Source organism: Jaculus jaculus, chromosome 8 (genome assembly GCF_020740685.1).
Source record: "Jaculus jaculus isolate mJacJac1 chromosome 8, mJacJac1.mat.Y.cur, whole genome shotgun sequence".
Lineage (NCBI taxonomy): Eukaryota > Metazoa > Chordata > Mammalia > Rodentia > Dipodidae > Jaculus > Jaculus jaculus.
Genome location: NC_059109.1, coordinates 11,869,387 through 11,894,570, shown reverse-complemented (window position 1 = coordinate 11,894,570; position 25,184 = coordinate 11,869,387). Strand labels below are relative to the sequence as shown.

At 48.4% G+C, this 25,184-nt stretch overlaps 3 protein-coding genes across 9 annotated transcripts in view; 1 reads left to right on the top strand and 2 right to left on the bottom strand.

Moving 5' to 3' along the window:
• The first annotated feature begins 2,033 nt into the window (after nucleotides 1-2,033).
• Nucleotides 2,034-23,347, top strand: Dlk2 (delta like non-canonical Notch ligand 2). 6 transcript variants are annotated; one of them, XM_045156224.1, is made up of 6 exons: nucleotides 2,034-2,134; nucleotides 17,655-17,791; nucleotides 18,081-18,144; nucleotides 20,977-21,107; nucleotides 21,501-21,645; nucleotides 22,424-23,347. In XM_045156224.1, the coding sequence occupies exons 2-6, from the start codon at nucleotides 17,713-17,715 to the stop codon at nucleotides 23,157-23,159; spliced, it is 1,155 nt and encodes a 384-aa protein (XP_045012159.1). In that variant the 5' UTR covers nucleotides 2,034-2,134; nucleotides 17,655-17,712; the 3' UTR covers nucleotides 23,160-23,347. The 6 variants fall into 6 exon arrangements, with proteins under 6 accessions (XP_045012159.1, XP_004649529.2, XP_045012158.1 ...); XM_004649472.2 differs by lacking the exon at nucleotides 2,034-2,134 and adding an exon at nucleotides 16,374-16,494; XM_045156223.1 differs by lacking the exon at nucleotides 2,034-2,134 and adding an exon at nucleotides 16,546-16,607.
• On the bottom strand, nucleotides 16,810-17,433 carry LOC101604410 (basic salivary proline-rich protein 3-like). Its single transcript, XM_004649734.2, has one exon. The coding sequence runs from the start codon at nucleotides 17,431-17,433 to the stop codon at nucleotides 16,810-16,812; it is 624 nt and encodes a 207-aa protein (XP_004649791.2).
• Nucleotides 23,271-25,184, bottom strand: part of Abcc10 (ATP binding cassette subfamily C member 10) — a 26,435-nt gene continuing 24,521 nt past the window's right edge. The window contains exons 19-22 of one of the 2 annotated variants that reach the window (XM_045156218.1): nucleotides 24,843-24,988; nucleotides 24,665-24,762; nucleotides 24,013-24,125; nucleotides 23,271-23,756 (exon numbers count right to left, since the gene is read on the bottom strand). In XM_045156218.1, coding sequence (XP_045012153.1) covers nucleotides 23,594-23,756; nucleotides 24,013-24,125; nucleotides 24,665-24,762; nucleotides 24,843-24,988 — 520 coding nt within the window. In that variant the 3' untranslated portion in view covers nucleotides 23,271-23,593. Of the gene's footprint in view, nucleotides 23,757-23,995; nucleotides 24,126-24,664; nucleotides 24,763-24,842; nucleotides 24,989-25,184 lie in introns of both variants that reach the window. The other variant, XM_045156219.1, reaches the window with a different exon arrangement.

The following is a 25,184-nucleotide window of genomic DNA, read 5'->3' as shown; positions in this document are numbered from 1 at the left end:
CGCGCCCATTCTCTCTCTCTCTCTCTCTCTCTCTCTCTCTCTCTCTGCCTCCTTCTCTGTCTGTTGCTCTCAAATAAATAAATAAAAAAATAAACCAAAAAAAAAAATTAAAAAAAAAAAAAAGTGTCATTATCTGGGCTGGAGAGATGGCTTAGTTAAGTGCTTGCCTGTGAAGCCTAAGGACCCCAGTTCGAGGCTCGATTCCCCAGGACCCACATTAGCCAGATGCACAAGGGGGCACATGCGTCTAGAGTTCATTTGCAGAGGCTTGGAGCCCTGGCATGCCCATTCTCTCTGTCTCTCTGTCTCTCTGTCTCTCTCTCTCTCTCTCTCTGTCACACTCAAATAAATAAACAAAAATGAACAAAAAAAAATTTTAAGTGTCATTATCTGATACCATATTAATATTTCATTTATTGCTGGGTATGGTGGCACACACCTTTAATCCCAGCACTTGGGAGTCAGAGGTAGGAGGATCTCCATGAGTTCAAGGCTACTCTGAGACTACAGAGTGATTTTCAGGTCAGCCTGAGCTAGAGTGAGACCTTACCTCAAAAAAAAAAAAAAAAAAAAAATCATTTATTGACTATGTACCTCACTACTTGCAAACTCCAGAAGATTTATTTTCCTACTTATCACCGTGTCTCCAGTGTGTAAAACAATGCTTGGAGCTGGGGAGATTGCTCAGTGGTTAAGGTACTTCAAAGCCTAATGACCCTGGTTTGATTCCCCAGTACCTACATAAAGCCAGATGCACAAGGTGGCACATGCTTCTGAAGTTCATTTGCAGCATCTAGAGGCCCTGGCACATCCATTCTCTGTCTCTCCCTCTCTCCTTGCAAATTATATATATTGCAATGCCTGTATTCTTTGATAAATAAATGGCCTGGAGATGAGTGATGGAAAGATTCTGCAATATAGTAGTGAAACAGAGGAGTTGAAAATACTATGAAATAGAAGACGGGTATGGTGGCGCATACCTCTAATCCCAGCACTTGAGAGACAGAGGTAGGAAGATCACCTTGAGTTCAAGGCCACCCTGAGACTCCATAGTGAATTCCAGGTCAGCCTGGGCTAGAGTGAGACCCTACCACAAAAAAAAAAAAAAAAAAAGAAAGAAAGAAAGAAAGAAAGAAAGAAAGAAAGAAAGAAAGAAAGAAAGAAAGAAAGAAAAGAAAAGAAAAGAAAAGAAAAGAAAAGAAAAGAAAAGAAAAGAAAAGAAAAGAAAAGAAAAGAAATAGGACTAGAAAGATGACTTTGTGATTAAAGGCACCTGCTTGCAAAGTCTGCTGTCCCAGGTTCAATTCCTCAGTACCCATATAAGCCAGATGCACAAAATGCATGTATCTTGAGTTTATTTACAGTAGTAATGGGCCCTGGAAGGCCCATTCTTTCTCTGTCATTCTTCACAAATAAAGAAATGTCACAAAAAATATTATCAAATTTAAAAAAAAATTCTGCCACTCATGGTGGCACATGCCTTTAATCCCAGAATTCAGGAGGCAGAGGTAGGAGGATCACCGTGAGTTTAAGGCTAGCCTAGAACCACACAGGGGTAGAGTGAGACCCTACCTCTAAAAAACAAAACAAAAAAAAAAATAGGGCTGGAGAAATGGCTTAGTGGGTAAGGCGCCTGCCTGTAAAACCAAGGACCTCAATTCAATTTCCCAGGACCTACATAAGCCAAATGCACAAGGTGGTACATGCATCTGTAGTTCGTTTGCAGCGGCTGGAGGCCCCAGCATGCTCATTCTCTCTCTCTCAAATAAAAATTAAATTAATTTTTTTTTAATTGCAAAAGAAGCCGGGCATGGTGGCACACGCCTTTAATCCCAGCACTCGGGAGGCAGAGGTAGGAGGATCACTGAGAGTTCGAGGCCACCCTGAGACTACATAGTGAATTCCAGGTCAGCCTGAGCCAGAGTGAGACCCTATCTCAAAAAAAAAAAAAAAAAAATTGCAAAAGAAAATGTACCCATGAATGTATCATTTGCTGCTAACCAGAAAAGTAGCAAAGACAGGCTCCAGACTTAATTGAAGAGAACCTGAGATGAGAGCCAGGTGGAGTTCTGAACCTGTGTCCTCTGGGAGCAGAGTCATTCTGAAAAGGCCCAAGGGACAACAAACCAACCAGGTAAAGGAAATGGGGTGGGCTGGTGGCCAGGGGGTTTACTCAGACCGAAACACAACATCCACCCTAAGCCTGGGCCTCTCTTGGCCAGATGGTTCCGGAGGAGCCTTAGCATCTGTCCCTACATAAATTATCCAGGGCTTCTTCCTGCCAGTCTTCTCTGGTGACAGCCGGAACAATTGTCCAGGAATTCCATCTGCTCCTCCTGTCCTTCTCCCATCCTCGGCTCATCAACATTTCATTGCAGAGAGGTGTCCTGTTTCCCAGGGTCTAGAGAAGAAGCTGGGTGCACCCCACAAGATGGTTTCAAGCACCTTCCCTGCCCCTCCCATCAACACACACAAATAAAATCATAGCAGAACTACCTAGAGCTCATCTTTATTTTTCATCCTGTCTGTGCTTTTCTACCCCATGAAGCTTTTTTTTTTTCTATAATAAAATTACTCTTAAAAAAGTAAGTTAAGGGGGCTTGAGAGGTGGCTTAGCGGTTAAGCACTTGCCTGTGAAGCCTAAGTGCACCGGTTCGAGGCTTGATTCCCCAGGACCCACATAAGCCAGATGCACAAGGTGGCGCATGCATCTGGAGTTCATTTGCCATGCCTGGAAGCCTTGATGCATCCATTCTCCTCCCCTCTCCCTCTCTCTCTCTTCCTCTTTCTCTTTGTGTCTGTTGCTCTCAAATAAATAAAAATAAAAATAAACAAAGAAAAAAATAATTTAAGGGCTGGGGGGATGGGTTAGCAGTTAAGGCGTTTGCCTGCAAAGCCAAAGGACCCTGATTCAATTCCCCAGGACCCATGTTAGCCAAATGCACAAGGGCACGTGTATCTGGAGTTCATTTGCAGTGGCTGGAGGCCCTGGAGAGCCCATTCTCTCTCTCTCTCTCTCCCTCTTTCTCTGTCAAATAAATAAATAAATAAAAGTTTTTAAAGTAATTTAAGGGCTGGAGAGATGGCTTAGTGGTTAAGGCACTTGCCTTTGGAGCCTAATGAGCCAGGCTTAATTCCCCAGGACCATGTAAGCCAGATGCATAAGGTGGCACATGTGTCTGGAGTTTGCAGTGGCTAGGGGCCCTGGGTTGCCCATTCTATCTCCCTCTGCCTCTTTCTCTCTATCTCTATCTCTCTCAAATAAATATTAATTATTTTAACTTAAAGAGTAATTTTAGCCAGGCATGGTGGCACACGTCTTTAATTCCAGCACTCGAGGGGCAGAGGGTAGGAGTATGCTGTGAGTTTAAGGCCAGCCTGAGACATAGTGAATTCCAGGTCAGCCTGGGCTCGAGAGAGACCCTACCTTGAAAAAAAGAAAGAAAGGGTGCACCTTTAATCCCAGCACTCGGGAGGCAGAGGTAGGAGGATTGCCGTGAGTTCAAGGCTACCCTGAGACTCCATAGTGAATTCCAGGTCATCCTGGGCTAGAGACCCTACCTCGAAAAACCAAAAAAGAAAGAAAAAAGAAGAAAAAGAAAAACAACAATGATAATTATTATTAATAAATAAAAAATTTAAAGAAGCCAGGCGTAGTAACTCATGCCTTTAATCCCAGCACTTGGGAGGCAGAGGTAGGAGGATTGTCGTGAGTTCAAGGCCACCCTGAGTCTACAGAGTAAATTGCAGGTCAGCCTGGGCTAGAGTGAAACCCCTACCTCTAAAAAAAATTATTTTTTTAAGAAGATAACAAAAATAGACCACAAACTCAGATGTTGAAGCCAGAAGTTGGCCCATATTTTTATTGGTGACCTTGACTGGACATGCTGAATATTAAGAATGTAGTTGTTATGATTCTTTCACAGCCAGGTGCTGTGGTACCTGCTCATAATTCCAGCATGTGGGAGGACCAGAAGGTCAAGGCTATCTTCTGTCATACAGGGAGTTAAAGAGCAGGCAGGGTGCATGAGCTTGTCTCAAATTTCCAACCTTCAGTCCCAGGTTCCAGAAACTTCAGGGAAGCCTGTAGGAAGGACTCCTTGAGCTACAGGAGAGACTGGATGCTGACCCACCTGCGATTTTTTTTTGGATGCTTTTGCCTCCTCTTCACCTGGGCAGTTCTAGGTGGCAGAGGCTCCCAGGTGTGTCTACAGAGTTAATTCCAGGTCAGCCTGGACCAGAGTGAGACCCTACCTCGAAAAAAAAAAAAAAAAAAAGAAGTGAAAAGATCCCTGAGGTAGGCCCTCGCTATAGTCCAGGCTGACCTGGAATTCGCCATGTAGTCTCAGGCCGGCCTCAAAGTCACAGCGATCCTCCTGCCTCCAGAGTGCTGGGATCACAGGCTGTGCGCGCCACCACACCCACTTTAGAAGTGACTCTCTTGTCCTTCCAAGTCTGTGTGCACATTTCTGCACGTGCTCACAGGTCCAGATAGACCTGCTTCCTCTTTTGACATTTCAGAAAGGAGTTGCATGGCTCCCCCTTCCACCCATGGAGGACATGGGCCTCTGTCACCACTCAAACCATGGCCACCAGGGTCAGCAATTCCCCCTAACCCAGGCCCCGCCTCTTCCAGCACCTTTAACCGTGCCCATCTCCCCAGCCCCTCCTCCTTTGGCCTGGACAGGTGTTCCCGGGAACCCCAAGCATAGCATCCAAGGCTGAGACTTGGCACAACAGCCCCTGAGGCACCCAATTGGCTCTGCCAACACACACACACACACACACAGCCAAAAGGTAGGAACAATGGCTGCACTTTGATTTCAGCTCTTGGCTCCAATTCCTGCTGTGAGGTAGGGTGGGGGTGGATGGAGGACCAGAAGCAGCCAAAGGGAGGAAACATTTATTTCAAGACCCAAAGGCCTCAGTGCCATCATCAAGGTTCACGAAAATGGACTCCTTAGATATATCTCACTCCCTCCCAGAACAGCTCAGCCCCTACATTAAAACTGTACTGGGCTGGCCAGAACTGACTTGGAGAATATCAGCAGAGCTCAGGTAGATAAATGATTGCCCAAACCTGGTGAGGAGCAGAACCATACCTATCCCTAGGTCCCCATGAGCCCCAAAACCCACAGGTACATCTGTGTCCTCCCCACCACCACCACCACCATTTACTTGAAGTATGTGTATGGTTAGTGGGTCTGTCTGTGTTTTTCTTTTAAATATTTTTTTATTCAAATGGTAAAGTGTGGGGGTGGGGAGGGAGGGAATTACCATGGGATATATTTTGTAATCATGGAAAATGTTAATAAAAATTAAAAATAAATAAATAAATATTTATTTATTTATTTGCAAGCAGAAAGACAAAGAGACACAGAGACAGAGAGAGAAAGGGGGCACCAGTGCATCTTACCACTGCAAATCAACTTCAGATGCCTGTGTCACTTCGTGCATCTGGCTTACGTGAGGATTGGGGAATCAAACCCAGGCTGTCAGGCTTTGCTGACATGCAGACAAACGCCTTAACTGCTGAGCCATCTTTCTAGCCCCTGCTTTTATTTAATTAATTAATTTATTTATTTGGTTTTTTGAGATAGGGTCTCACTCTAGCTCAGGCTGACCTGGATGGAATTCACTATGTAGTCTCAGGGTGGCCCAGAACTCACAGCGATTATCCTACCTTTGCCTCCCAAGGGCTGGGATTAAAGGTGTGTGCCACCACGCCTGGCTATTTTTTTTTTTAATTTTTATTTATTTATTTATTTGAGAGCGACAGACACAGAGAGAAAGACAGAGAGAGGGAGAGAGAGAGAATGGGCGCGCCAGGGCTTCCAGCCTCTGCAAACGAACTCCAGACGCGTGTGCCCCCTGGTGCATCTGGCTAACGTGGGACCTAGGGAACCGAGCCTCGAACCGGGGTCCTTAGGCTTCACAGGCAAGCGCTTAACCGCTAAGCCATCTCTCCAGCCCTATTTATTTTTTAATTCCATTTTATTTTGGTTTTCCGATGTAGGGTCTCACTATAGCCCAGGCTGACCTGGAATTCACTATGTAGTCTCAGGGAGGCCTCGAACTCACTGTGATCCTCTGCCTCCCGAGTGCTGGGATTGAATGTGTGTGCCACTATACCAGGCTAAGTGCCTTATTATTTTTTTTATTTTTATTTTATTTGTTTGGGAGGTGGAGGAGGAAAAAGAGAGAGAATAGCCTATTGCAGATGAACTCCAGATGCATGTGTAACTTTGTGGGTCTGACTTTACATGGGGACTAGGGAATCAAACCTGGCCATCAGACTTTGCAAGCAAGTGCCTTTAAGCATTGAGCCATCTCTCCAGCCCTGTCTACCCTTTTACATGCTTGAGATCAGGAGCTCAGCGTGTTTTTTCTGATTGTATTGATCTGTTTGCTTTAGCTCTCACTTTTTTTTTTTTTCTTTTGGTTTTTCGAGGTAGGGTCTCACTCTAGCTCAGGCTGGCCTGAGCTGCACTTTGATTTCAGCTCTTGGCTCCAATTCCTGCTGTGAGGTAGGGTGGGGGTGGATTTCTGGAATTCAGTCTCAGGGTGATCTTGAATTCATGGCAATCCTCCTACCTCTGCCTCCGAGTGCTGGGATTAAAGGCATGTGCCACCACACCTAAAACACAGCTTGGCCTCCACACTGCCTACCCTAGACCTAGTAAATGAATTCTCAAATTTCCTGCCTGTATCTGTGGGATCCTTTTCACAGAAAAAGACTTGTGTATTATCAAATTAGTTAAGAGGTAAAACAACAGGGAATGGGAGTCACTCATTCAGTGACTCATCTATAAATAGTTCTCATCTTGGGCTGTCAGAGTCTTACATGATTATCAATACTGTGGGAGGCAGAGGTAGGAGGATTGCCGTGAGTTTGAGGCTAGACTGAGACTAATTCTAGGCCAGCCTGGGCAAAAGTGAGACACTACCTGAGAAAACCAAAATACCATTGTGGAAAAGGTGGCAGAAAGAATGTAAGAGCCAAAGGAAGGGTAGGACTCCTTACAACATGCTCCTCCAGACACAAAATGGCCTGGATATCCATGACCTCACAGTGCCTGGCACTACCTACCCAAGACCATCATAATAGGAAGAAAAGATCATGACATCAAAATAAGAGAGAGACTGAGAGGAGGAGTGGATATGATGGAGAATGGAATTTCAAAGGGGAAAGGGGGAGGGGTGGGAGGAGGGATTACCATAGGATATTGTTTACAATTATGGAAGTTGTCAATAAAAAAAATTAAAAAAATAAAATAAAATAAAAAAATAGGGCTGGAGAAATGGCTTAGCGGTTAAGCACTTGCCTGTGAAGCCTAAGGACCCCGGTTCGAGGCTCGGTTCCCCAGGTCCCACGTTAGCCAGATGCACAAGGGGGCGCACGCATCTGGAGTTCGTTTGCAGAGGCTGGAAGCCCTGGCGTGCCCATCCTTTCTCTCTCCCTCTATCTGTCTTTCTCCCTGTGTCTGTCACTCTCAAATAAATAAATAAAAAATGAACAAAAAATATTTAAAAAAAAATAAAATTTGAGCCAGGTGTGGTGGCGCACGTCTTTAATCCCAGCACTCAGGAGGCAGAGATAGGAGGATTGCCATGAGTTTGAGGCCACCCTGAGACTACATAGTTAATTCCAGGTCAGCCTGAGCCAGAGTGAGACCCTACCTTGAAAAAAAAGAAAGAAAGAAAAGAAAAGAAATAAAAGTTGAGCAGAGGGCTGAGTAAAATGAGGGGATGAACTATGAATATATCTGGTTTGAAGCATTCCCAAAGAGAAAACAGTGAGTGCAAAAGACTTAAGGTAAGGACCATGTTCATGTGTTCCAGGATCAACACAGAGGCCAGGCTGAGCAGAGTGAGGCCTCCTGCTGCTGCAGACCATCTCCAGGCACATCCACCACTTAGCACATCTGGCTTTAGGTGAACGATTTTTATTTTTACTAGTTTTATTTTATTTATTTGAGGAAGAGAGAGAGAATGGGTACACCAGGGCCATCAGCATCTGCAAATGAACTCTAGACACATGTGCCACCTTCTGGAACTGGCTTATATGGGTCCTGGAGAATCAAACCTGGGTTCTTTGGTTTTGCAGGCAAGTGCCACCCTGAGACTACATAGTGAATTCCAGGTCAGCCTGCACTAGAGTGAGACCCTACCTCGAAAAGAAAACAGCAAAACAAACAAACAGAAAAGATGGGCTGGAGGGATGGCTTAGCCGTTAAGGTGTTTGTCTGCAAAGCCAAAGGACCTAGGTTCAGTTCCCTAGGACACACATTAGCCAGATGCACGAGGTGGCACACTGGTCTGGAGTTCTTTTGCAGTGGCTGGAGGCCCTGGTGCACCCATTCTCTCTCATTCTCTTTCTCTGTCAAATAAATAAATATAAATTTTAAAAGATTTAATAAAATGATGGGGGGTTTAGCCAGGTGTGGTTGCACACTTTAATCCTAGCACTTGGGAGGCAGAAGTAGGAGGATCACCGTGAGTTCGAGGCCACCCTGAGACTCCATAGTGAATTCCAGGTCAGCCTGGGCTAAAGTGAGACCCTACATCAAAAAAAAAAAAAAAAAAAAAAAAAGATGGGTGAAAGGATAGGATCCAATACACAGGCAAACTGATGATGCTGAAGAGCTGGGGAGAAAGACAGAGCCCTGCTATTACAGCACAAGAGGGGATGGAACTGGTACCCAAGTGGAGAGGCTCCCCTAGGTAAGAGGGCAGGCAACAGAAGGATGATATAGTGTTTGGAGACAGATATATGTAGGTGTTTCTCCATGAACCAAGATCATCAGCAGAGTGAGCAGAAAGGAGGGGATGGAGGTTGGAGGAGAGAGGAGAATAAAACAGCTGTCGGGGCCGGAGAGATGAGACAGCTTAGCAGTTAAAGGCATGCCTGCAAAGTCTAAGGACCCAGGTTCGATTCTCCAGGTCCCATGTAAGCCAGATGCACAAGGTGTTGCATGCATCTGGAGTTCATTTGCAGTAGCTAGAGGCCCTGACATGCCCATTCTCTCTCTCTCTCTCTTCCTCTCTGTTTCTCTCAAAGAAAAATAAAATAAAATTTTAAAAACTCTGGCACTAGGCTGGGCTAAGGTATATAAGCTCTGAACCACCAAGAATCAGAGTCCAGGCTTAGGAAGAGGTTCCCCTGGAACCACATTAGCACAGAAACAAACTGATCCTCCACCCAGTCTCTGGTGCCTGGATCAATAAGATCAATGGATGAGACAGGGACGATTTAGCCTCATCGAGAATAGCCTACCACACTTTTGGAGACCCTACAAAATGTTGTAATTAATTCATTCATTAATTTTATTTACTTTGGGTGCTTGAGAGAGATCTTGCTATATAGTCAAGACTGGCCTTGAACTCCCAGAAAAAGCCAGAAAATGTTTAAAGAAAGCACCCTACCACAGCATTCTGAGCACTCAGGTAAACATGTGCTACCACTTCCGGCCTGTTAAGAAGAATAAAATAGGCAGATGTACTTGGATATGGTGGCACTTTTGTTTTGTTTTGGTTTGAGGTAGCGTCTCACTTTAGCCCAGGCTGACCTGCTAGGCTGGTCTTAAGCTCAACAATGATCCTCCTACCTCTGCGTCCCAAGTGCTAGGATCAAAGGCGTAAAATAAAAGGGGGACAGATGTGATGTTTGCATGCCAGTAATTTCAGCCAAGTGAAGATGGGAGGATCCAGAGTTCAAGGTCATCCTCACCAGTTTGAACCAGTTTGGGCTACATGTGAAGCCTGTCTTAAAAGAGGGGGAGGGGCTGTAAAGATAGCTCAGTGGTTAAGGTGCTTGTCTATAAAACCCAAGAACCCAAGTTTGATTCTCTAGAACCCACATAAAGCACAAGGTAGCGCATGTGTCTAGAGTTCCTTTGTGGTGGCTAGATGCCCTGGTCTGCTCAGTCATTCTATCTGCCTTTTCCTCTGTCTCTCTTAAAAAAATAAATAAAATATTTTAAAAGTTGGGGGGGGTGACTAGAGCATAATTCTACCTCAAAAAACAACAACAAAGAAGAATAAACTGGGCAGGGTGTGGTGGCGCACATGTTTAATCCCAGCACTAAGGAGGCAGAGGTAGGAGGATCACCATGAGGCTACCATGAGACTACATAGTGAATTACAGGTCAGCCTGACCTAGAGTGAGACCATACCTTGAAAAAAAAAATTCCGGAGTGGTGGCGCACGCCTTTAATACCAGCACTCGGGGGGCAGAGGTAGGAGGGTCACCGTGAGTTCAAGGCCACCCTGAGACTACATAGAGAATTCCAAGTCAGCCTGAGCTAAAGTGAGACCCTACCTCGAAAAGCCAAAAAATAAAATAATAATAATTATTATAATAATTCCAGATCAGCCTAGGCTAAAGCAGAACCCTACCTTAAAAAAACCAAAACAAAAACTGAGATTATAGAATATATGAAACTATTGGTAACAACAAAGCGTAAGGCAGAACCACCCTTTTCCTCAGAGATTTAAAAAAAAAAGCGAGAACATGAAAAACTGATTTTGAGCTGGAGAGATGGCTCAAGCAGTCAAGGCACTTGCTTGCAAAGCCTAACAACCTGGGTTTGATTCCCCAGTATCCACATAAAGCCAGAAACACAAAGTGGTGCATGTATCTGGAGTTTGTCTACAGCAGCTAGAGGTCCTATGCACCTATTCTGTGTGTGTGTTTGTCTCTCTCTGCTCGCAAATAAATAAAATATAAATTATGAAAAAAAAAAGAAAAGGGCTGGAGAGATGGCTTAGGGGCTAAGCGCTTGCCTGTGAAGCCTAAGGATTCTGGTTCGAGGCTTGATTTCCCAGTACCCATGTAAGCCAGATGCACAAGGTGGCACACACATCTGGAGTTCCTTTGTAGTGGCTGGAGGCCCTGGCGCATCCATTCTCTCTCTCTCCCTCTGACTCTTTCTCCTTGTCTGTCGCTATCAAATAAATAAATAAAAATAAACAAAAAAAAAAAAAGAAAAGAAAAGAAAAGAAAAGCTGGTTTTGTTGGGTATCAATCGTTACGTTAACAAAATGTAGTGGCATACCCCCCGCCAATCTTTTTGGAGATAAGGTCTCACTCTAGCTCAGGATGACTCATAATTCATTCTGTAACTCAGGCTGAACTTGAAATCATGGTGATCCTCCTACCTCAGCCTCCCAAATGCTGGGATTAAAGACATCAACCACCAATGCCTGATCTAAATCCCCAGAATCCAGTGACATATAAACACCACTAACAATTTCCTTTGGCAATGCAGGTTGTGCTCTGCTGAGCACTTCTATTGGTTTTGCCTGGGATCACCCATGTGACCACAGTGCTCTGGAAGTATGGTGGGGATGGGTGATCCAATGTGACTGCCTATCTGGTTGCTGTCCAGGGTGCCTTGATTTTCCTTTATGAGACTTCTCATCTTCCAATAAGCCAGCCTGGCCTTCTTTTTTATTTTTATTTTCTTATTTTAGAGAGAGTGAGAGAGAGAGAGAGAGAGAATTAGCGCGTGCCAGGGCCTCAGCCACTGCAATCGAACTCCAGATGATTGCGCCACCTAGTGGGCATGTGCCACCTTGTGCTTGCTTCACCTTTGTGTGTCTGGCTTACATGGGATCTGAAGAGTTGAACATGGGTCCTTAGACTGTGCAGGCAGGAGCTTTAACTGCTAAACCCTCTCTCCAGCTCCCCCCACTTTTAAATTTATTTATTTGAGAGAGAGAGAGAGAAAGAGACACGGTGTGTGAGAGAGAAAATGGGCATGCCAGGGCCTCTAGCCACTGCAAACAAACTCCAAATGCATGCATCACTTTGAGCATTTGGCTTTATGTGGGTACTGGGGAATCAAACTTGGGTCCTTTGGCTTTACAAGCATGTGCACTAACCACTAAGCCATCAATCCAACCGCAGCCTTGACTTCTTTATATCTTGTTGAAGGTTCTCTAAGACCGTCAAGAGACAAACTCCAAAATTTCTAGAGACCTAAGCTCTAGGCCATTTCTACATCATTCTATTAGTCAAAGCAACTCATAAAGCCTGCCTAGCTTCAAGGGACACACCTCTTGCTTGGAGGAACGGCAAAATCACTGGAAAAAGTCATATGGAGCAGGAGGGAGTGTAGTAGTCATCCTTGAAACAATCTATGACACTTATTGGAAGAATTGTCTGTGTTACACTAAATGATCAAGAACCAGACTCAGGGGCTGGGGAGATGGTTCTACAGTTAAAGGCGCTTGTTTACAAAGCCTGATGGCCTGGGTTACATTCCCCAGTACTCACATAAAGCCAGATACACAAAGTAGCACATGCATCTGGAGTTTGTTCTCAATGGCAAGAGGTCCTGGTGTGCCTATACTCACTCTCTTTCTCTGCAAATAATTTTTAAAGTATATATATATTATATTAAATATATATATTATTATTATTGGTTTTTCGAGGTAGGGTCTCATTCTAGTCCAGGCTGACCTGGAATTCACTATGTAGTTTCAGGCTGGCCTTGAACTCACAGCAATCCTCCTGCCTCTGCCTCCCGAGTGCTGGGATTAAAGGCGTGCACCAGCACACCCAGCTCTTACTTTTTTTTTTTTGTATTTTACTTTTATTTATTTATTTGAGATAGGGAAAGACAGAGAGAGAGAGAGAATGGGCGCACCAGGTCTTCCAGCTATTGCAAACAAATTCTAGACACATGCACCCCCTTGTGCATCTGGCTAACGTGGGTCCTGGGGAATCCAGCCTTGAACCGGGGTGCTTAGGCTTCATAGGCAAGTGCTTAACCACTAAGCCATCTCTCCAGCCCTATTTTAATTTATTTATTTACAAGGAGACAGAGAGAGAGAGAGAGGCAGGGAGCATATGAATGAATGAACAGGCATTCTAGGGCCTCTTGCCGCTTGCAAAGGAACGCCAGTGCATGAGCTACTTTGAGTGTCTGGCTTTATGTGGGTACTTCAGAATCAAACCCAGGACAACAGACTTTTCAAGCAAGCACTTTAATCCCTGAACCATTTCTTTAACCCCCTGTTGTTGCTTCCTTTAAAAAAAAAAAAACTGGGGCTGGAGAGATGGCTTAGCGGTTAAGCGCTTGCCTGTGAAGCCTAAGGACCCCGGTTCGAGGCTCGGTTCCCCAGGTCCCACGTTAGCCAGATGCACAAGGGGGCGCATGCGTCTGGAGTTCGTTTGCAGAGGCTGGAAGCCCTGGCGTGCCCATTCTGTCTCTCTCCCTCTATCTGTCATTCTCTCTGTGTCTGTCGCTCTCAAATAAATAAATAATTTAAAAAAAAAAAAAAAACTGGGCCAGGCGTGGTGGCGCACGCCTAACATGCCTTTAATCCCAGCACTCGGGAGGCAGAGGCAGAGGTAGGAGGATTGCATTGAGTTCAAGGCCACCCTGAGACTCCACAGTGAATCCCAGGTCAGCCTGAGCTAGGGTGAGACCCTATGTCGAAAAACCAAAAAAAAAAAAAAAAAAAGGGGGGGGGTGGGGGACTGGAGATGGCTTAGCAGTTAAGGAACTTGCCTGCGGAGCCTAAGAACTCAGGTTCAATTCCCCAGTACCCATGTAAACACCAGGTGGCGCACACATCTGGAGGTTGCAGTGGTTAGAGGCCCTAGAATGCCTGTTTTCTATCTATCTACCTGCCTCTCTCTCAAATAAATAAATAAAATACTTAAAACAGAACCAGGCACAATCCGCAGCACCAAAAAAGAAAAAAAAAATCAGCAGGAATTAGAAGTGGGAGTAAAGAGAGTGACAGAAAACCAGGAGTGAAAATCTTCAGAGCATGAGGGGGAGGTAAGTGACATCATCTGATACCATCAGCTTCAAACACGCTTCATCTGTATAGTTTTATCAGTGAACTTTTATACAGTTCCTCAATGAAAAGGAGTTGCTCATTCTTCACAACCTCTTTGGCTCAGTCACTCATCACTGAAACTTGTGGCAAGGGCTGAAGCTGTCATAGCCACATGGAGTGCTTGTCTAGCATGCACAAGGCTTTGAGATCGATCCCAGAACTGACAAAAAAAAAGAGTGGCAATATCATTTACAAGGGATATGTGTTTCCAGTGTTTAGAATCATATCTGGCACCATGTACTAACAGAGATGCTCAATGTTGTGTGTGTGTGTGTGTGTGCATATATATATTGGTTTTTCAAAGAAAGGTCTTACTCTAGCCCGTTCACTATTTAGTCTCAGGGTGGCCTTGAACTCACAGCAATCCTCCTACCTCTGTCTCCCAGTGCTGGGATTAAAGGTCTGTGCCACCATGCCTGGCTGCCATAGACAAGTTTTAGGGGTTCCAGTTCTTCCTGTCTGGGTTATATTTTGAGTCTTAGCCTTAGAACTCCAGTTACACTTTCCCTTGGGCTTGGATGGGCAGCCACCATTGCCACAGGTCGGCTTCTGAATGTGGTGGGGTCACAGAGCCATAAGGCGTACATCTGATGGCAATGCTTTCCAAACGATGGCAGTTCCTTCACCATTTTGCTTCTGCTACAGAGATCAAAGAGCTGAAGTGTGTGTGTGTGTGTGTGTGTGTGTGTGTGTGTGTGTGTGACAGCGTCTCGCTATGTAGCTCAGGCTGGCCTCCAATATGAAATCTTCTCTTTTGGACATCCTTAGACTTCATAAAGGTGACATCATAGTCACAAACCAGTGACATTAAATGCTAACATACCATAAACTCTTTCTTTCTACAGTAAAGTTTCCTGAGAAAATTTTTAGGATAAAATAAATAATAGGGGGCTGGAGGGATGGGTTAGCAGTTAAGGCATTTGCCTGCAAAGCCAAAGGATCCAGGTTCGATTCTCCAGGTCCCACGTTAGCCAGATGCACAAGGGGACACACGCCTGGAGTTCGTTTGCAATGGCTGGAGGCCTTGGCGCACCCATTTTTTTTCTCTCTCCCTTTCTCTGTCAAATAAATAAATAATAAAATATTTTAAAAGTAAATAACATGCCTTTAATCCCAGCACTCAGGAGGCAGAGGTAGGAGGATCACCATGAGTTCAAGGTCACCCTTAGACAATATAGTGAATTCCAGGTCAGCCTGGGCTAGTGAGACCCTACCTCGAAAAGCCAAAATAAATAAATAATAATAATAAAAGTAAATAAATAAATACACACACACACACATATATAATAGAAGTTGGGGCGTGGTGGCTCATGCAGAGGTAGGTGGATCGCTGTGGCCAGCCAGAGACTAATTCCAGGTCAGCCTGTGCTAGAGCGAGATCCCACCTTGAAATCGCCACCCCCAATAAAATAAATAATAGAACCATACCATGACTCAAACCTAGAAAATTCTTCAGAAAAGACAGGATCAGAGAGGAGGAGAAACCTTCTGAGAGCCAGTAGCAGCGTGGGTGTGATGTCCAGAGGAGACTGCTCAGGAGAAATGAGGGCAGCAGTTCTGTCCCTGTGGGGATGGCTGTGGAAAGCTGCTCTGCAAAGCTAGAGACTTCTCCCTGCAGTGTCTTGAATTGAAAGATATCACCAAAATAATAATATAATATAATGATAACATAGTAATAAAAAGCATGTCTTGCAGGCGGGAGGCACACACCCTTAATCCCAGCACTCGGGAGGCTGAGGTTGGAGGGTCACTGTGAGTTTGAGGCCAGCCTGAGACTCCATAGTGAATTCCAGGTCAGCCTGGGCTCGAGGGAGACTTTACCTCAAAAATCCAAAAATAATAAGGAATAAATTAATTACTAAAGTGAAAGGTAGCAAAATTTCAACAGGAAGGGTCTTTTTTTAGAGGTAGGGTCTCACTCTGGCCCCAGCTGATTTGGGATTCACTATGTAGTCTCAGGCTGGCCTTGAACTCACAGTCATCCTCCTACCTCAGGCTCCTGAGTGCTGGGATTAAAGGCATGTGCCACCATGCCCAGCTGTTGTTTTTTATTTTTTAAATGTACGTATGTATGTATGTAGAGAGAGAGAGAAAGAGGCACAGAGAGAATGGGCCTCTCTAGCTGCTGCAAATAAACTCCAGATGCATGTGCCACCTTGTGCATCTGGCTTTACATGGGTACTGGGAAATCCAATCCAGGTCCTTAGGCAAGCGCTTTTAACCGTTGAGCCATCCCTCTAGCCCCAGGAAGGGTTTTCTTGCCTTTGGCACTTTTGTCCTATGCAAAGCAGAAACTCCATTAGGTCCTTGTAGGTATTTGGACCATTGGCTTGCAGAGTAATTAGTTCTTCCCATCTTCCAGCAAGACTCTTTAAATCCCAGCTCTCTGAAATAGTGGAAGATTAGCTCAGGGCTAGGAACGGAGGTGATGGGGTTCAGAGGCAGGGACGCGCGCCTGTGTGTGTGTGTGTGTGTGTGTGTGTGTGTGTGTGTGTGTGTACACACACACTACCAGGGGCGTTTCCAGCCCCGGTTGTCTTCCCAGAGATGGTTTTGGAATGGAATGGACCTAGAAGACAGAGCTGGCGGATGAAAGGATGACAGGATGGAGGGCGCATCGGGCTGATGTTTACATAGGTATGGTCTATCTTGGAAGGCAATAGCTGGTAATGAAGGACAGAAACCCGGGGAAGAGGAGGCGTTGACAGATGAAGCCGGCGATGAAGGCTCTACAAGAGGGCGAGGCGTGGGTTGGTGACAGAAGGAGGGTGGGTGGGTGTGTGTGGGTGGGTGGTGGTGCAGTAAATGTGCCTAGCGTGTGCACGGGATACAAATGGGAATCTGTAATGGGCAGTGGACGGGGGAGGGGAGGAGAGGGTTAGAGAAAAAAAGCAGGGGCATGCATGCACCCTGGGCTGGCACTCCACAGTGTCGTCCACGTCCTGTGATTTATTATTTATTTTTATTTTTCTCCTCGGGTTGGATGGATGGAAGAAAGCGTGCTTGGGGAGGGTTGGTGACAGCGCAGGGGGTGGGGTGAGGGGCCGGTGGCGGAGGCGAGGTGTGGCCGTGCGTGGCGGGGGGTGGGGGAGAGGCGGGCTCCGCCGGCACACGCCGCCCCTGGCAGGGGGCCCGAGCGCGCGAGGAGCCGCCGCCGCTCGGGGTCGCCTCCAGCCGCACATTCCCCCCGGGCGGGCGAGCGCTCGGCTGGCATGGCAGCCGCCTCGGCCAGCTAGGGGCGGCCTGGTCCCTCGGCGGAGCCCGTCGGATCGCGCCTCGCTCGGCACCCCAGCCGGAGGTGAGACCACCTCCCCACCCCCCCACAGGTGGGCTGGCACGCACCGCGGGGGAGGACGACTCCAGGCCCTGGCGAAGCCACCGAGCCGGGCAGAGAGATAGAAAGGAAGGGGGACCGAGGGGACGTGGGAGCCAGGCCTGGGGGTGGGTGGGTGGGTAGGGGCGGAGACTGCTCGCTGCCGGGAACCGTCCCTCCCCTCCGGTCCCCTCGGTGCTCTCGGCGCGGTCCCCATCCTGGCGGATCTCTCCATCCGGAACGCCGTCCCCAAGCCTGGCCATTCGCGCGCGTGCTGCCCATCCTTTGGCCTCCCTCCCCGCGGACCTGGCTGGTGGGCTTCTTCTGTCTCCAGTGCCCTCGCCTGCTTGCTCATCGCCTTCGTCCTTCCGCGACCCCATTCTCCCCTTCCTCGGTCTCGGAGCCCCTCTCCCTCCCTCCTCCGCTCCTGTCACTTGGAACCCATCCGCGTCTTGCCGCCTCGCAGATAAGTGCTGTCCCACAGGTGCCCCATACGTCTGGCCGTTCATCCCGTCCGACCCTCCCGGGGGCCGGCACTGACCATGCCCAGCGGCTGTCGCTGTCTACATCTCGTGTGCCTGTTGTGCATCTTAGGGACAACCGGTCAGCAGCTTGCCAGAGGTGAGCGTCCCCCGCCCCTTCCCCCACCCCGCGCCCGCCCGGGGCTCGGGTCGCGGCCCTGTCCTGCAGTCCTCGCCTGCACGCTGACCTCTGCCGGCTAGAGATGGCACTGCAGCCGCAAGACCCAAAGGATCCCTATTTTGTGGATGGGACGCACCTCTGTGGCTATAGCTAGAGCCATCCAATTTCCTGGAATCCCCCCCCACCCAGTCCACTCTCTCCCCGAACCCCGCATCCCTGGGAACCAGACCCTGACCCAGATTCACGTTCCCACCTTACTCTCTTGCAGCCGATGACTGCAGCTCCCACTGTGACCTGGCCCACGGCTGCTGCGCGCCTGACGGCTCCTGCAGGTACCTACGTAGAGCACGTGTCTCAAACTTTCCTCTTAGTCCCCAGCCCTCCACACCTGCAGCCAGGTCACACCCTAGGGTACTGTAAGGGGTCTTAAGACTTGTTTGGGCACACACACACAAAACAGGCTAGTCAGCCTCCTCCCCTACATTTTGCCTTTTTTTTTTTTTTTTAAATAAATGGAGTTTGTATCTCCCAGTTTTGACTCTCTCAAGGGATTTTTAAAACGCTGCTCTACCAGGTACCTGTAGAGACACCGGAAGCTTGAGAGCTTGAAGATTTTGAGAGCCACTGGAAAGAGGAAGTTTAGGGGAGCTCCTTACGACTATGGCTGGGGAACAGTGCTCTGATGAAAGAGGCTGCCTGGAAATTTGAGCAATTCATTCATGGGGGTGGCAGAGGCTGCAGCATTTGAGCATAAGAAGTGAGCTGACAGGGGCAGGTTATTACATGGACTAGGGCTAGAATAGGTGGTAGTCTTGGAAGACTTTAAAAAATTAGGTCAGATAGCCAGGCATGGTGGGTATGTGCCTATAATCCCTGTGCTTAAGAGGTGGGGGCAAGGGCCGGAGAGATGGCTTAGTGGTTAAGGGCTTGCCTGTGAAGGCTAAGGACCCCGGTTCAAGGTTCGATTCCCCAGGACCCACCTTAGACAGATGCACAAGGGGGCACATGCGTCTGGAGTTCCTTTGCAGTGGCTGGAGGCCCTGGCGCGCCCATTCTCTCTCTCTTTCTGCCTTTCTCTCTGTGTCTGTCGTTCTCAAATAAATAAATAAATAAATGAACAAAAAATTTAAAAAAAAAAAGAGGTGGAGGCAAGAGGATCTGGAATTCAAGGTCAACTTTGGGTAAATTAGGGAGTTAGCCAGTCTGGGGCTACATGAGACCTTGTCTCTAAAAAATAAAGTTAAGCATTTGTTGCATTTGTTCTGGAGTCAGGTGATATAGTCCTGATAACCTTTCAAGGTCATTAAAAATCCGAGTAAACTGGCCGGGTGTAGTGGCGCGTGCCTTTAATCCCAGCACTCAGGAGGCAGAGGTAGGAGGATCACCCTGAGTTTGAGGCCATCCTGAGACTCCATAGTGAGTTCCAGGTCAGCCTGGGCTAGTGTGAAACCCTACTTCAAAAAACCAAAATCCGGAGCTGGAGAGATGGCTTAGCAGCTAAGTACTTGCCTGTGAAGCCTAAGGACACCAGTTTCAGGCTCCATTCCCCAGGACCCACATTAGCCAGATGCACAAGGGGCACATGCATGTGGAGATCATTTGTAGTGGCTGGAGGCCCTGGTGTGCCCATTCTCTCTCTCCCTCTTTCTGTCACTCTCAAATAAATAAAAATAAACAAATTTATTTAAAAAAAAAAAACACCAAAATCCAAAAACAGAGTAAACCGGAAGTGGTTGGTGCACACCTGTACTCCCAGAACTCTCGAAAGGCAGAGATAGGAGGATCTTGTTTATTCCAGGTCAGCCTGAGCTAGAATGAGAACTTGCCTTGAAACAACAAAAATCTGAGTACAGACAGACGGCTGAGTGATTAAAGGCACTTGCTTGCAAAGCAAACCCCAGTAGCCACATAGTAAAGCAACAAAGGCCCTGATATGGCTAAATCTCACTATCTATGTACCTCAAATCTGTAAGTAAAAATATTATGAGGATGGACATGGTGGCACATACCTTTAATCCTAATATTCAGGAGGCAGGTAAAAGGACCACCATGAGTTCAAGGCCAGCCTGGGATAACACAGTGAGTTCCAGACCAGCCTGGGCTAGAATGAGACCCTACCTCACCCCCTCAAATTATATATATATAGGCATGTATGTATGTGTATATAGAGAAAGTGGGAGATTGAAGATTGAAGGGGGGTGGCTTATCCCTTCCTACCTTTTTTTTTTTTTTTTTTTTGAGGTAGGGTCTCACTCTAGCCCAGGCTGATCTGGAATTCACTATGTAGTCTTAGGGTGACCTTGAACACGTGGTGATCCTTCTACCTCTGCCTCCCAAGTGCTGGGACTCCAGCATCTCTTTCCTTATCTTTTAAAAAATTTATTTATTTGAGAGAGAAAGAGGCAGAGAGGGGGAGAGAGAGAACGGCCACTCTGAGCATACAGCCACTGCAAGCAAACTAGATGTATGCACAACCTTGTGTATCTGGCTTACATGGGTCCTGGGGAATCGAACCTGGGTCCTTTGCCTTTGCAGGCCAAGTGCCTTAATGGCTAAGCCATCCCTCCAGCCCTCTTTCCTTATGTTAATCTAATAGTCTTCCTAAATTAAAAAAAGATTGGAGTACATCAGACATGCAAGAGTGGAGTGGTCCTGGAGGCATTATCTTATTCCTTCAGCACCACCCTTCCAGGGAGGTGTATTCTGTTGCAGGGGAGAAAACAGGTTCTGAGAGGTTAGGCAAAACACAGATGTTGGGACTGGAGAGATGGCTTAGTGGTTAAGGCGTTTGCCTGCAAAGCCAAGGATCCCAGTTTGGCTCTCTAGGACCCACGTAAGGCAGATGCACAAGGTGGCGCATGCATATGCAGTTTGTTTGCAGTGGCTGGAGGCCCTGCTGTGCTCATTCTCTCTCTCTCTGCCTCTTTCAAATAAGTAATACATATTAAAAGAAAAAAAAAGCAGGGTGTGCTGGTGGGTGCACACCTTAGTGGAAAAAAAACCAGAGGTTGAACTTGAACACTGGTGTCTGGTAGTCCGGCTCTATGACTCTACACCTACTCGGGACAGGTCTGCTTTCTCTTGGGGTCCATTATCTACCTGTCATTCCTGGTTTCCATTTCCTTACATCTCCCTAGAGCCCTGACCCTCTTTCTCCCCCTCAGGTGTGACCCGGGCTGGGAGGGGCAGCACTGTGAGCGCTGTGTGAGGATGCCTGGCTGCCAGCATGGTACTTGCCACCAGCCCTGGCAGTGCATCTGCCACAGTGGCTGGGCAGGCAAATTCTGTGACAAAGGTAGGGGGGAAAGAGGGAGCTATTGGCTGGGGAGTCCGTGTGTTCTCGAGCATCTATGAATATTTGTTGTCTTTTATTCCTATTTGACGCCTGAATTGATCCTTAATGTAAGTCTGTGAGTTTGTATTCATTTTAAAGGAGAAGTGGAGGTCCGCAGAAGAGATATAATTTGTCCAAAGTCAGTTTGATGCGGCCTGTCAAAAGCCAGGGCCTGGCACCTCTTAGGTGCAACGTCAGTGTGGTTTTCCCCAGTACGCCACAGCAGCGTGGGGTGGGTTAGTAGTGAGTGGTCCTCACAGAGTGGGGGGTCTTGGCAGGCCCGGCCACGTATGCTATGGGCAGGGCTGGGAACCAGATTTGAGATTTTATCCCAGGGCCTTGTCTCCTCTCCAGATGAGCACATCTGTACTTCGCAATCCCCCTGCCGCAACGGCGGCCAGTGTGTGTATGATGGGGGTGGTGAGTACCACTGCGTGTGCCTACCGGGCTTCCACGGGCATGACTGCGAGCGCAAGGCTGGACCCTGCGAGCAGGCAGGGTGAGTGCTGGGCTCCGGGGGAAGTGACACAGAACCTGCTGACGAGCTGGGGGGGCGGGGCGTGGTGGCGCAGGCCTTTAATCCCAGCACTCGGGAGGCAGATGCAGAAGGATCACTGGGAGTTCGAGGTCATCTTGAGACTACATAGTGAATCACAGGTCAACCTGGGCTAGAGCGAGACCCTACCTTGACAAACAAAACCAAAGGGGGAAAAATATTAGAATCTGGTGATGAGGAAAGAGGCAGGACTGCCAGGAGGGTGAAAACTAAGGGCCAGACTCACGCGAGGGTACTTCAGGGCAGAGCCCACTACCCCACTGTGACAGCGCATCTGGTTAGGGACTCTTGACTTCTCCTACACTTCTGAACCATTTCTTCACCAACTGCAGGATCTGAGGGGATGTGTGTGTGGGGGGGTGTTGAGGGATCTAGAACTTCCTTCCACCTTGTTGGCGTGCAGCCCTTAGGAATGGCCCCACAGCAGCCTCTCACTGCGAATGACGAAACGGCCTGCAGGGCTGGGCTTGTTCTCATTTCCGCTTCAGGCCTAAGCACACGAGAGGGTGATAATAGCGCACGCATGCCCCGCCTTCAGGCCTGACCCTGTACCAACTGCTTGCCACTGGCTTCCCTCACCTACCCTTCACAGTTTGGGAAGTGGGGTACTATTTTTATTCTCATGTTTACATTAAGGCTATTTGAGATACAGCTAGAAAGGAAGAGGCAATGGCCAGGATACTGAGTGTCAAGTTGGTGACAATGTCCTCTCCTACCTCAGCTCCCCGTGTCGGAATGGCGGGCAGTGCCAGGATGAGCAGGGCTTTGCCCTCAACTTCACATGCCGCTGCTTGGCGGGCTTCGTGGGTGCCCGCTGTGAGGTGAATGTAGACGACTGCTTGATGCGGCCTTGCGCTAATGGTGCCACCTGTCTTGATGGCATCAACCGTTTCTCCTGCCTCTGCCCTGAGGGCTTTGCTGGACGCTTCTGCACTGTCAACCTGGATGACTGTGCCAGCCACCCATGCCAGAGAGGGGCCCGCTGTCGGGACCGTGTTCACGACTTTGACTGCCTCTGCCCCAGTGGCTACGGTGGCAAGACTTGTGAGCTTGTCTTACCTGTCCCAGACTCTGCCACCACAGTGAGCACCCCTCTAGGGCCCACCTCGGCTGTGGTAGTACCTGCTACAGGTCCAGCGCCCCGCAGTGCAGGGACGGGCCTGCTGCGGATCTCAGTGAAGGAGGTGGTTCGGAGGCAGGAGGCTGGACTAGGTGAGTCTAGCCTAGTGGCGCTGGTGGTGTTTGGAGCCCTCACTGCTGCCCTGGTCCTGGCCACTGTGTTGCTGACCCTGAGGGCATGGCGCCGGGGCATCTACCCCCCTGGACCCTGTTGCTACCCCACCCCACACTATGCGCCCGCCCGACAGGACCAGGAATGTCAGGTTAGCATGCTGCCAGCCGGGTTCCCCCTGCCACCTGACCTGTCCCCTGAGCCTGGCAAGACCACAGCACTGTGATGGAGGTGGGGGCTTGTCGGCCCCCCTCCTCATCTCCTCCACACCTCAGACTTAAGTGGTCTTTTCTCACCAGCCCTTAGCTTGGTTATATACATAGAGGGGACTTCAGCCTCATAGGAGAAATATTATTTTTTTAATATACAGAATGTAAGATAGAAGTTTTATCAAATAAAACTATGAAAATGCAAGTGGGCTTCTATGACAGAAACACTGACCCAGAATGCCGGGTGAAGACGACCCAAGCTGGACCTGGTTCTGGGGATCCCTTGGCCCTCAACCCACTAAGGAGTGTTTTTTCTGGGAGGAACGCGGGTACCCTCTCCTGTCTGGGGAGCGAGGGAGAGGTAGTGACACAGGAGACTGTAAACGAGCAACTAGCACCTCTGTGCCAGCCCTGCCCAGGTCAGTCAGAGGGGAGAGCCTTGGAGGGAGGCTCAGCGTCCTCCGGGAGGGCAGTGGGCTCTCTGCTGGCTGCTCTGCAGCAGCTGCTGGAACAGTGAATGGGGCTGGTTGCGCAGGGCGGCAGGGGAGTCCAGCTCGACCACTTTCCCGGCTTGGAGCACCAGTACCCGATCTGAGTTTAGGATTGTGTTGAGCCTGTGTGGGACAGTGTGGTCAGCAGGGGAGGGGGAACGATACCCTCAAGCCAACTTGCTCTCCCTTCCTGCCCCTCTGGACTGTACAGGACTGTCCCTGTAGGTTTCAGTCGCTGGGTCCATGCTTGGAGAAGGCCTGCAGAGGGCCCTCAGGACTGTGCCTGGCCAAACAGGGGCTGGAATTCCCCAGCCTTGACCACTGGGGACCTTGAAAGAGTCAGAGGCCCATGCCTCGCTCACCCTGAAGAGTCTCACACCTGTGGGCAATGGTCAGCACTGTCTTGTTGGCAAAGCGTTTGCAGATGGTCTGCTGGAGCAGCTGGTCTGTCTTCTGGTCCACACTTGCTGTGGCTTCGTCAATGCACAAGATCTGAATGGTGTGGAAGCAGAAGGGAAAGAAGAGAAGACCACAGGGCACAACAGCTTACCCTCTGCTGCTCTACACCACTAGTTTTCCCGAAACTTCTCCCAGCCCACCTCCTCCCCAAACCACCTCCTCCCCTGACATGCCTGTTGTTTGTTTTTTCTCTCTCTTTTAAATATCTTATTTATTTGAGAGAGAGAGAGAGAGAGAGAGAGAGAGAATGGGTACACCAGGGCCTCAAGCAAACAACTCCAGATGCATGCACCCTCTTGAGCATCTGGCCTATGTGGGGTCCTGGGGTCCTTTGGCTTTGCAGGCAAATGCCTTAACTACTAAGCCATCTCTCCAGCCCCCCCCCTTTTTTTTTTCCGAGGTAGGGTCTCACTCTCTAGCCAAGGCTGACCTGGAATTTACTATGTAGTCTCAGGGTGGCCTTGAACTCAGAGCAATCCACCTACCTCTGCCTCTGGAGGGCTGGGATTAAAGGTGGGCATCACCACACCTGGCCTGACATGCCTCTTTAATGTCTCTTCCTCTTGTCTTACCTTGGCATCTGTGAGGAGAGCCCTGGCCAGACACAACAGCTGCCTCTGTCCTAGGGACAAGCTCCGGCCCCCTTCGCCCAGCTTTCCATCCAGGCCGCCTGCAAGGCAGAGCTTCTCAACTGTGGGCGGGCCACTCCCTGCTCCTTCCCTGCTCCCCAGGCCAGAGCCCAGCACTCACCCACAGACACGATCACCTCGCTCAAGTGGCACTGCTCCAGCACCTGCCACAGGGCCCTGTCCTCATGTAGGCCTTGGGGATCCAGGTTCTCCCGAACACTCCCACTGAACAAAAAAGGCTCCTGGGGGATGATAGCAAGCTGGGATCTGGGGGACAAGGACGTGGGGTTCAGAGTGGAGATGTAACCACTATCTGTGGCAAAGGTTTTACTATGGGACTAGTACTTCTAGGGAAGTCTGGGGATGAAACACAAATATAACCCCCTCTGCTTCCCACCCCTTCTCTACCAAGTCACCAGTTGGTCAGCTATATACCTACAATGTGCCAGTACTCTGAGTGGTA

Excerpts from the sequence above, each read along its gene's own strand:
- LOC101604410 (XM_004649734.2), bottom strand. The coding sequence starts at position 17,433 with ATGGCCAGGCTTGGGGACGGCGTTCCGGATGGAGAGATCCGCCAGGAT.
- Dlk2 (XM_045156224.1), top strand. The coding sequence starts at position 17,713 with ATGCCCAGCGGCTGTCGCTGTCTACATCTCGTGTGCCTGTTGTGCATC. Across the intron at positions 18,145-20,976 it reads GCGCCTGACGGCTCCTGCAG|GTGTGACCCGGGCTGGGAGG; the intron begins GTACCTACGTAG and ends TCTCCCCCTCAG. Across the intron at positions 21,108-21,500 it reads AGGCAAATTCTGTGACAAAG|ATGAGCACATCTGTACTTCG; the intron begins GTAGGGGGGAAA and ends TCTCCTCTCCAG.